General features: G+C 36.6%; 2 protein-coding genes across 2 annotated transcripts; one reads left to right on the forward strand and one right to left on the reverse strand.

Moving 5' to 3' along the window:
• Positions 1–2,044: 2,044 nt before the first annotated feature.
• LOC125230465 (derlin-2) lies at positions 2,045–9,434 on the reverse strand. Its single transcript, XM_048135607.1, has 5 exons — positions 9,025–9,434; positions 8,697–8,930; positions 5,530–5,652; positions 4,063–4,226; positions 2,045–2,814 (listed from the first exon to the last, which is right to left on the reverse strand). The coding sequence occupies exons 1-5, from the start codon at positions 9,115–9,117 to the stop codon at positions 2,625–2,627; spliced, it is 804 nt and encodes a 267-aa protein (XP_047991564.1). The 5' UTR covers positions 9,118–9,434; the 3' UTR covers positions 2,045–2,624.
• A 225-nt stretch (positions 9,435–9,659) lies between these two features.
• LOC125230294 (trafficking protein particle complex subunit 13) lies at positions 9,660–11,227 on the forward strand. Its single transcript, XM_048135415.1, has one exon. It carries the CDS (start codon positions 9,862–9,864, stop codon positions 11,068–11,070), a length of 1,209 nt encoding a protein of 402 aa, XP_047991372.1. The 5' UTR covers positions 9,660–9,861; the 3' UTR covers positions 11,071–11,227.
• Positions 11,228–11,255: the final 28 nt, after the last annotated feature.

Genomic DNA, 11,255 nt, shown 5'->3' on the forward strand with positions numbered 1-11,255 from the left:
TGTAGAGCAAAAAAATCGTTTCGGAAAAAATACAAAAAGATGACCTGATTTCACGCACGGATCCTGAGCATACGATGGGTTAATTGGGATATTATAATTCCTGTTTGGCCTAGTTTTTGAGAACTTACAAGAGCGGTGCAGCCAGGAACACTTGTATTGCAATATGAGTGAAAAATTTACAAGTAGCTATTAACGGAGTGGATCATCATTTTCAATCCAATTTCATAGCTGATAAAACAGCAACTTTAAATTCATTGTTATGTAAAAAAAACAGCAATATATTTTAAACTAGATCAAACGTGCAAATAAACACATGAAATTTAAAAATACCAGGGTTAAAACCAAGGAATTAATCACATATTCAATTTCAAACCTTATTTCCTCGCTACTAGACTAAATTTAAGTTGGTGGATTAAAATTACAAAGTTGAGCTCAAGAATCATGTGGGTTGGTACCTTACCTCCTGATATTGAATAAATATGTTACAATTTATTTTTACTAATGCTGCTCCCACACTGGCTGTTATAAATGTTAAATAATAGCCCAGTGTGGGAGCACCATAAGAAAATAATTAAGAACACCGGAAAATAAGTGCTTAGCTTTGGCACCGTCAACACATTTAAAATAACTTAAACCTAAATAAAAGTAACAAATAGACACAAAAAAATGGAAGAACTAAATTTTGGTAAACTGATAAATTTCAACTAACTGAATTGTCCTTTTGACTATTGCAAAGCAAAGAATCTCTACAAAAAAAGGTTATTCATGAGTCATAACCATACAAGTAGTTATTAGCCAGATAGCCAGTTCTAGGTGCATGTTACTATTTTGAAATAAATATATTTTTTCGGGAACAGTGCATACCGCCTAAATAACACAATATGTAAATAAGGTTCCCATTTCATACATGTTCTATGGAGCCTTATCTACATGTGTTACTTTCGCGGTGTTGCAGTAACAAATATATCATATATCAAATCGTAATAAAATAAAATAAGAGTTATTTTTTAAAATTGTAAATAGAATTTTGTCATTTAAGCTACGTTTACATTCTCGCTTTGGTCTTGTGTTTAAAATGTTAGAACTACATAATCTTTGTTTAGAACTCCCTCAAGACACCGTAGGAGAAAACAGAGCTAGAGGAGCCAGGTTTTGCAAGTACCGAATTATTATATATGTTTAAGTGACCAAAATAATTGACCGTCGCCTACAAACATTTAATTCACACACAATTTGTAACTACCCAAATAATGGAAGTGGCTCTTTTAAAAGCTTGCTCCTTCATGCCACTTTTCCTATGATCAATGTCTATCTAACGAAGTGGGATTTAGAGCATTCGCCATAATATGAGATTTGATAAGTAGGCACACTAGACACGATGCCTGTCTTGCACATTTCATATTTCAGCTGTCTATTACATTTCAGCTGTCTTTTACAGCTGGCTATTCACGTTTCACGTCTTATGGCGTCTTAAAAATTATAAACAACATACAGATTTAGTGAAAAAACGTAGGCTGTCTTAGAAGTCCAAGTTTATGCACATCGGCGTTATCACTCTTATTGTCCCAGAGCTGTAAGAACCTCTTTTTGACACATGACAGCGTCCACAAAACGTAAAACTCGCGCAACCTACTGAAATTTTAAATAAAATCCTGTAATAATATTTAAAAAAACCAATACTTAAAAACAATATTTCGCTTACTTTAAACGTAATCTAACACATGTTACATTTTTGCGGATCTTCGTTAGTGAGTATTTTACGATATTAATTTATCACACAGGATTTACTTATTATGTCATTTATCATTCATTATTATTTTTAAACTAGTGCTGTTGCAGAGTCTGTCATTTCGATTCAAATGACATTTCAATAAGTTGACAGAAATCGTATATTTGTTTAAGCGCCTCCTTGTACATAGGGCCTAATCGATTCAACCAATTCGAAATTAATCGTTAGATTTGGCAGACGATACGTCTTACCCACATCGCAACATACTTCAAAACAAATGTGTCAAAAATGTGAACTTACAGATCCGGGACAATAGGCCCACTTGCACCAAAGACTTAACTCAGGGTTAGTGCGCTGTCGTCTGCCAAATTCCATATAAAATGGAGGGTTATCCCTCGGTTTAACCCTCCATTATCGTTGGTGCAGGTGGCCCTTAGGTTAGTAACTAGTTAGGGCAGCATTTCCCAAACTATGCGTCGTGTGGTAATATAGAGGGCGATGAAACGTAACACGACATTACAAGGAGTGTCCCAGTTATTCACTTCTTAAGGGCCACTTGCACCAACGAAAATGGAGGGTTAACCCGAGGATTAACCCACCATTTTATATGCAATGTGACAGTTGACAGCTCACTAACCCTGAGTTAAGTGGTTGGTGCAAGTGGGCCTGTTAAGATGGGCATGTCGACATAATTCTGCAGCTCTTGTTAGATGGATTGGGACACAGTCAACTCTGAGAATAATTGACATAAAGCATAACTGTAAGAAGAAAAAAAATGAATTTTAAGTTTCGAAGTGCCAATTTTCAGGTTCCCTGTCCCACGGCAGTTGGTCTTTGTCACTAAATCTGTATGCATCGCCTAATATCTGTCTATGACACTGTACAGTTTGAGATCTTATCTGGCATCGCCTTCCGCGTTGGGGTTTTGATTGGCATTAGGGTTCACATTGGGGTTGGGGTTAGGGTTAGCGTTGGCTTCGTCGTCCGGGTTCCGCCGCCAGTTGAAGCCGCCTGGCCGGATGTTGTCGAGCTCCGGTAGAGGCTCATAATCCGGATCTTCAGAGGCTGGGTCGAAGAGTTTCTTCCTGCAAGTTAAATAAATACTGTTCACTCATTTGTAGTAGTATAAATAATAGCAAAGAGGATCGAGTATCATAGAGAGTTACTGTCAGTGCATAGACTGCCATCTCTTGACACAAGCTTAAAACTTTTGAACCTCAGTTTTGACAATTTGGCCCATATTGTTAGCTTGATATGTGTTAAAATATGAATATTAGCGCCATCTAGCCGAGCGTTCCCCAAAGGTGTAACGCCATCTAGGCCACCGGACCTTTTTCTCTAGGGCTTTGAGGTACGTTTTTTTCTTAGACTTTATCCGTCTATACGGAGTTACATATGTCTTTGATAGTAGGTATCGTCTCTTCATAATTGTTATCTATGAAAAACTACCGTCAATAACGATCGGTCTGGCTCAGTCGGTAGTGACCCTGCCTGCTTAGCCGCGGTTCTGGGTTCGAATCCCGGTAAGGGCATTTATTTGTGTGATGAGCATAGATATTTGTGCCTGAGTCATGGATGTTTTCTATGTATTTATTTATATGTATACAGTATTATTTACATACTGTATTCATCTATTTAAGTATGTATATCGTCGCTTAGCACCCATAGTACAAGCTTTGCTTAGTTTGGGGCTAAGTTGATAAGGTGTCTCCAATATTTATTTATATTATTTATTATTATTTATTAATTTAGTACCTCTCCTTATCCTTCTACGGCCCAGCCATATAAATTTATAAAAGAATTTAATCGAACTGAACTAAATATAGCCCTTACGACAATATATTATATTTCATCAATATAGTGGGACTTTATTTTATAGCGTATTTCAGTTTTTAAATAGAAACAATAACCCCTTTCTTGGTGACAATAGTGACTGTGTACTCTTGTAAAATCGCCGTCAATAGAAATTGTCAACAATGTAAACAAACCATTCTATAAAATATCAATATTCTAGCACAATTTTATTATTTTTAAGGTTGAGGATCATAATGTGATATGAATTGATTCAATAACACATGGATTTAGCCAGTATCTGATGAGTTAGAATGGAAATTAAAGACATTTGGACTACAAGGTTTGTTTACATTGTTCACAAATTCTATTGACGGTAACTTTACCTAACTCGTCTTGTCACCATTAATTAACTGACCTACGAATGTAATCATTAGAGCCTTTAATTCTAATTCATCATCGTTTACCATTAAAACACGTGGGTGCTTAAGATGCTAATATGTCCATTAAGAAAATAGTCTACATTCCCTATAAGTACTTACAAGAATCTTGGTGTCTTAAGTATTTTCCGTCCACCCCTCTTCCTTGGCAGTACATCTTCTAAGAAGAAGTAGATGTGGCCAATGGCCATGCCGACCAAATCTACAGATATCGCGTTTCCTAGCAGCACGGAGAAGCCGAGTAGGACCCACGGTAGGTAGGGGGCCTGAAAATAAATCACAAATTAATATTTTTAAATTATTGCCTAATAATTCTATGGTTTAATGTGTTCCGTGTGGTGACGGGTTAAGAATTTCACCACCCTCTTTCTTCCCGTGGGTGTCGTAGAAGTCGACTGTGGGATACGGGTTAAATTGTGGCGTAGGCGAGAGGCCGGCAACCTGTCACTGCAATGACACAATTTTCGTTTTCTTTCAACCTCTTTTTGCCAAGAGTGGCACTGAAACTTGAGTAGTTCATGTACTCTGCCTACCCCTTTATGGGATACAGGCGTGATTGTATGTATGTTATATGTTATAAGTTTAGTGAATCGTCCCACTTTGTCGGTTACCATAAGGACAATATTTGCTTGTATCTTTATACGAGTATCCGGTTAAAACGTCCTTACGGCAAGCGAAAATGTGGAACGTTATGCTGAAAAATAACATATATGCCCACCTCAAGAAAAAGATACCAAATTGTTTCTTGAGCATAAGGTCTCTCCAGCAGGTAATTAATTTGTTTAAATTTGCGAGCAAATTTCGTTCTTACGGTAAGCAAAAATATTTTACCTACTTTTTAGGGTTCCGTAGCCAAAATGGCAAAAACGGAACCCTTATAGTTTCGTCATGTCCGTCTGTCCGTCTGTCCGTCTGTCACAGCCGATTTACTCGGAAACTATAAGTACTACAGTGATGAAATTTGATGGGAATATGTGTTGTATGAACCGCTACAAAATTATGACACTAAATAGTAAAAAAAAGAATTGGGGGTGGGGCCCCCCATACATGTAACTGAGGGATGAAAATTTTTTTTTCGATGTACATACCCGTGTGGGGTATCAATGGAAAGGTCTTTTAAAATGATATAAAGTTTTCTAAAAAACATTTTTCTTAAAGTGAACGGTTTTTGAGATATCAGCTCTCAAAGTCGTAAAAAGTATGTCCCCCCCCTCTATTTTTATAACTACGGGGTATATTTTTACTTTATGATCAATATGTTCTAATAATACGATAATAAGTCTCAAAGAAAAAATACCTACATTATTGAACTACAGTATTTTTATGTACATAGCAATCTTAAACCGATGATTTAATAGTTAAACCATAGAGGAATAGGTAAGGAAAAAGTTGTAACTCGACGCATGATTGTCGCTGGATGTCACTTAACTATGCCTATACAAATAACCCGCATTTACTGATGTATGGAGTTAAAACTCTTCCCAGTTGTTACTTGTGAGCAAGTATAATAACTATGATGACCAACCCATGGCAAGATATTATAATTAGTGTAAATAAACAACCACTAACCTGGAAATTCATCAGGCCGAAGAAGTTCATCCTAACAAATACATTGCGACGAGACCACACATACACAATCATGATGGTGAATGCTTGTCCTAAAAATAATAAGTTGACGAAAAAGGCACACAACTGTAAATGAGTCAAGGTTTTACCTATATAAAATTATTATGGATATATTTAAATTCAAAACAGGCCCCGTGTGGTCGGTGTGGTGAGGGGTAAGAATTTCATCACCCCCTTTCTTCCCGTGGGTGTCGTAGAAGTCGACTGTGGGATATGGGTTAAATTGTGGCGTAGGCGAGAGGCTGGCAACTTATTTGGATTTCTTTCAACCCCTTTTTGCCAAGAGTGACACTGAAACTTGAGTAGTTCATGTGCTCTGCCTACCCCTTTATGGGATACAGGATACAGGCGTGATTTTATATATATATATGTATGTAAATAGGTACATATTTTTTAAAGAGTGAACGACCTTGCTTTGCAAGTATGTTTCCTTTGCAAGACCTTTGTAAAAAAAAACACCTTAAAAAAGGACACTTCGTAAATTAAATAGTCCCTATTACCTAACATTTAAGCGGGCGCGCGGCGTCGAACCCACACCGAGTACGATGATTATTTTTCCAATTACCGTTACTTTTTATGTCATGAACTTCCTGTAGGATGTCTTTGTTTCATTGTTCTTAAAATAAACTGGTTACGTCCCTTCCCCGAATCCCCTGTAGTGCACAATTCGCCATTGTTTATATCGGCGCAGACATCGAAAGCACGCCACGCGACGCGCCCCAGTCGTCTACTAAAAGGCTACGCGCGACGCTCAACGCGAAATATAATTCAATCTTAGATTAATAATCTAAGCCTTCAATAAAATAAAGCTTGTTATCGAATCGAATATAAGCGAATCTTCGACCTGAATGCTGGATATGACCTGCATTAGTAAATATAACGAACTAAAAGGAAAGAGTTCGTACTAGTGTCTTTTTTTTCTTATTAATATGACTCGTCGGCCGCTAAATGATAGTGGAATACTTTCGCAAATAGAACAAGAAGATAATGAGAGTGAATCAGAGCTGAGTGACCAAGGATCAGAAGCTTCCGACCACCTAATTCCAGAGGAAACTCACTCTGCTGAAGAATCAAGCAGCTCAGATTCAGATGATGTAACATGTAAGCGTGATAAGGTAACAAAGTGGCAAAAATCAAACAATAACAAAGTGAGGCGACAAATTCAAAATATTCACACGGAAGACGCGGGTACCCGTAGAAACGGCGTTGGAGTGACTTCATTTGTGCAAGCCTGGAGTTTATTCATAACTGAAGATATTACTGAAAAAATTGTCAAACACACTAATGAATTTATAGAAAAAAAGGCGTCATCGTATAATAGACCCCGTGACTGTAAACCAACTGATGCTGTGGAAATCCGAGCACTATTCGGATTACTATACGTCGCAGGAACCTTGCGAATGTCATATGCGAATTTAGAGGATTTATATGCAACTGATGGCACAGGTGTACCTATTTTTTCTACTACGATGTCACTGAAAAGAACCAAATTTCTACTTAATTCGTTGCGGTTTGATGATGCAACTACACGAGCATCTCGTCGTACTCTGGATAAAGCTGCACCAATAAGGGATGTTTTGGTAAAGTTTACGCAAAACTGCCTGTCACCTTATTCTGTGGGACAAAACATTGTCATTGATGAGATGGTAGCAGGTTTTCGAGGAAAGTGTCCATTTAGACAATACATAAAATCTAAACCCGATAAATACGGGATAAAACTTTATCCACTAGTAGATGCTACTACGTTTTATGTCCTCAACATTGAGTTGTATGCTGGGGAACAGTCAAAAGGCCCGTACCAGTTGAGCAACGCTGGATCAGACGTCGTCAAGAGACTAATTAAACCAATTTCTGGTACAGGACGAAACTTGACGATTACCAATTTTTACACCAGTGTTCCTTTGGCCGAAGATTTAGCTAAAAACCATAAAACTTCTGTTGTGGGGACTATGCGTGAAAACAAGAATATAACACGTCCTTGTTTTACAGATAAGAACAGACTAGTGCTAATTTCAACACTTCATTCTGATGTTGAAATTGATGACGAAAAACGCAAGCCAAGCATCACAACTTTTTATAACAAAACGAAAGGTGCTGTTGATGAAGTCAATAAAAAAGTGAAAATGTATTCGACATCACGGAAAAATAACAGATGGCCATTGACACTGTTCTTTCGACTTCTGGATATTGCTGGAATAAATGCCATGGTGATATTGAGGGCAAATAAAGTGGTTATAAAGAAAAGGCGAAAATATTTACGTCAGTTAGGTATTGATCTGACAAAAGAGTATGTTCACAGAAGAGCTACGATGGTGAACCTGCCAAGACAACTCAAAAGAAAAATAAAGGAACACCTGAATATGACTGAAGACGCTAGTAATAGTGGTAATGAACGAAGCACTTCCGGCACATGCAGGGGAAGTTGTAAACTATGCCCTGCAAAGAAAAGGAGGCAATCCAAGACTCAATGCACATCATGCCTAAGAAATATTTGCAGGACCCACACTACATTTATTTGCAATGAATGTTATCTTGACGAAGAAACTGATTCTGAAGAAAATTAGACCTCATTTCATCAATATTTTAATGAGAATTTTTTGATCTCACAAAGACAAAATATTTTTTTTTTTACCTAATAATATCATTTAGAGGTGTTTTGTTGCCAAGTTACTTTCTAATTCAAAGAAAATCTGAGTTGCCTATGTTACTTATTTAATTTTATTATTCACTTTTTTATTTTTACCTATAATAGACTTTTCTATTCTATTCTATTCTATACTTTTCATCCAAAGTTTTTTTTTTAAGAAATTGTATACTTGATAAACATAAATCATAATATATGTGTACAAAAGATAAACAACTATTAATAATTAATTAGTGATCAAATCAGAAACATATCCCATAGGTCTTTGATGTTACGCACAACAGCTGATATTACAAATGACCACACACCCGCTTGAAAGTTAGAAACAAAGTAATGACTAAGCTTTTTCTACTAAACTATCTCTTGGGTTCCATTCCAATTGGAATAATCCAGGGGCTCAGTTTCTAGCCTCAATCTGCATTATTCTAATCTTACCAAACTAGAATACAGTTGCAAAAAAGGATACAATCATCAGTACTCCTCCGAACATGAACATAACAACAAAGTCAGCTGTTCGTCCTCTAAATGATCCTTCTTCCAGCATCCGACAGTATCTATATGTAAATATCATATTGAAGAAGAAATTAAAATTTAAATTCCCAAAGAAGAGGAATGTGGTCACCAGCCTCCATAGCTGGTACTTCCTGAGGATCAGTATAGGGTTGAAATATAGTTGAAATGGAGACACTAGGTCCAGTTGCTGAAAAAAAAAAATGCAAGTTACTTATTATACAGAAAGTGTATGATTTAGACATAAAAGTGCAATATGGACTAAATTTTGAAGTAATACTTACGACTGCTAGACTTGTGACAACGCAAGCGGTTGTATAGGCTCTAGTGACCGGCGGTATAAGCATATACTCTTGAAGAAAAGTTTGATACGCCATTGTTGCACAGAGTTTTATTTATAGAACGAAAAGGGCTAACTAGAAAAAACTACAAAACGAAATTAGCTGATAGATAAGTCACGGGCTCAACATGATTGGGCCACATCAGAATTGTAGAAAATGTTACACGATTACTAATAAGTCCACAATTTAATGCTCACTGCGAGATGATATAGCTCTCATATTAACAATTGTCTTTCTATGTATTGTACTTTTGAACTTGCTTAAATAGTAATTTGCTTTTATTTAGCAAAAGAAAATCTAAGCCATAAAAGCAAAAGGGAAAACATTGAAGATATATTGATAATATTGACGCGTTCAAAATATTTTACTTAATGTCAAAACGAATGACATGACAATCAAGAATTCGATCATCTGAACGCATCGTAGTTATTTGAGGCACCACTAAAACGTTTGTATTGTTAATTCAAAGGACGAAAGGAAAACAAACTTGGAAAATACCCTTCCGAATTGTCTTGTCAGAAAACAAAATGTCAAACTTGACAACAAGTCGTGAAGTCGACAATCGACATTATCGACATTATCGACAACCCATACCCATTGATGAGTAAAGTAAATTTTGTGATCCTGATCTTCGGAGTTAGATTCGTTTTCGAGATGCAAATAATGCATTTGTGATTCGTGGACATTGCACCAATTACAGTAGTGCTGCCTGATTCCAACTTGTTACATATATCTCCGTTTAAAAACTAAAGTGCATCGCAATATTATATTAATCACGAAATGGATCCCAAGGATACTAGTGAACATTTGGTAGCCTTAAAGGTGATGAGGCTCACAAAACCAGCACTGATAAGTCCAAAGATCGTGACATGTGACTCGAAAGATTTGCCTGGGAACATATTTAACAATTTCCTCAAAGATGATCCTACTTCAGTTACTCAAATGGAGACACTTGCAGCTGGTCAATTCCTATTGTTACCGCAGAGTTTCGGTAACATTTATCTAGGTGAAACCTTTTCTTGCTACGTTTGTGTTCATAATGAAACAAATCAACCAGTTCAAAGTGTATCTATCAAGGCAGATCTGCAAACAAATTCACAAAGGATACCTCTCACTACTCAACAAAGTCAGACCCCCTCTATGCTTGATGTAGACGACACCCTAAGCGATGTAATACACCATGAAGTCAAGGATTTGGGCACACACATTCTAGTCTGTGAAGTAACCTACATGTCCAATTACAACACCCTAGCCTCTTTTAGAAAGTTCTTCAAATTTGAAGTAATGAAACCACTTGATGTGAAGACAAAGTTTTACAATGCTGAGTCAGATGATGTTTATCTAGAAGCTCAAGTTCAGAACATCACTTCTGGACCCATCACCCTTGACCAAGTCTCATTAGAAAGCTCACAGCAATTCACTGTAAAATCCTTAAATGAGGATGAAAATGGAGAATCTGTATTTGGGGATGTCACATTGTTGCAGCCTCAAGAAAGTTGCCAATATCTTTATTGCCTGACTCCAAAGGAAAACATTGCTAATGAAATAAAACTGTTGGCATTAGCAAAGAATATTGGTAAACTAGACATTGTATGGAGATCAAACCTGGGAGAGAAAGGAAGATTGCAGACTAGTCAACTTCAAAGAGTTACTCCGGACTATGGAGACATAAGATTGACATATGAAAGTTTGCCAAGTAAAGTTGCAGTGGATGAGCCATTTAATTTTAAATGCAAGATAGTCAATGCCAGTGACAGGACATTGGATCTTATTCTGAAGCTGCAGTCTAATACTGACTCAAGTCTGCTATGGTGTGGTATTTCCAACAGGAAACTGGGCCCGCTGGAGCCAGGCAAGGCAGTGCTGGTGGACCTCACTGCACTGCCCATGAATACTGGCCTCCATAACATCACTGGAGTAGCCTTAGTAGACTTATTTTTGAAAAGAACATATAATTATGATGATTTGGCAACTGTTTTTGTATTTTGAGCACATTATCAATTATTTGTAAATATTGGCAATGATGCTCCATAATTTATAGTCATTAAATTTATTTAATGCAACTTTTAAATAATTTATTTTGTGCTATGAACTTTATGTTTTACATTAAGTATGTATATCTAATATTAAAAACAATATAATATAGAAAAAATGTTTTATTCTATGCCAACAAT

Source organism: Leguminivora glycinivorella, chromosome 10 (genome assembly GCF_023078275.1).
Source record: "Leguminivora glycinivorella isolate SPB_JAAS2020 chromosome 10, LegGlyc_1.1, whole genome shotgun sequence".
NCBI classification, from domain to species: domain Eukaryota; kingdom Metazoa; phylum Arthropoda; class Insecta; order Lepidoptera; family Tortricidae; genus Leguminivora; species Leguminivora glycinivorella.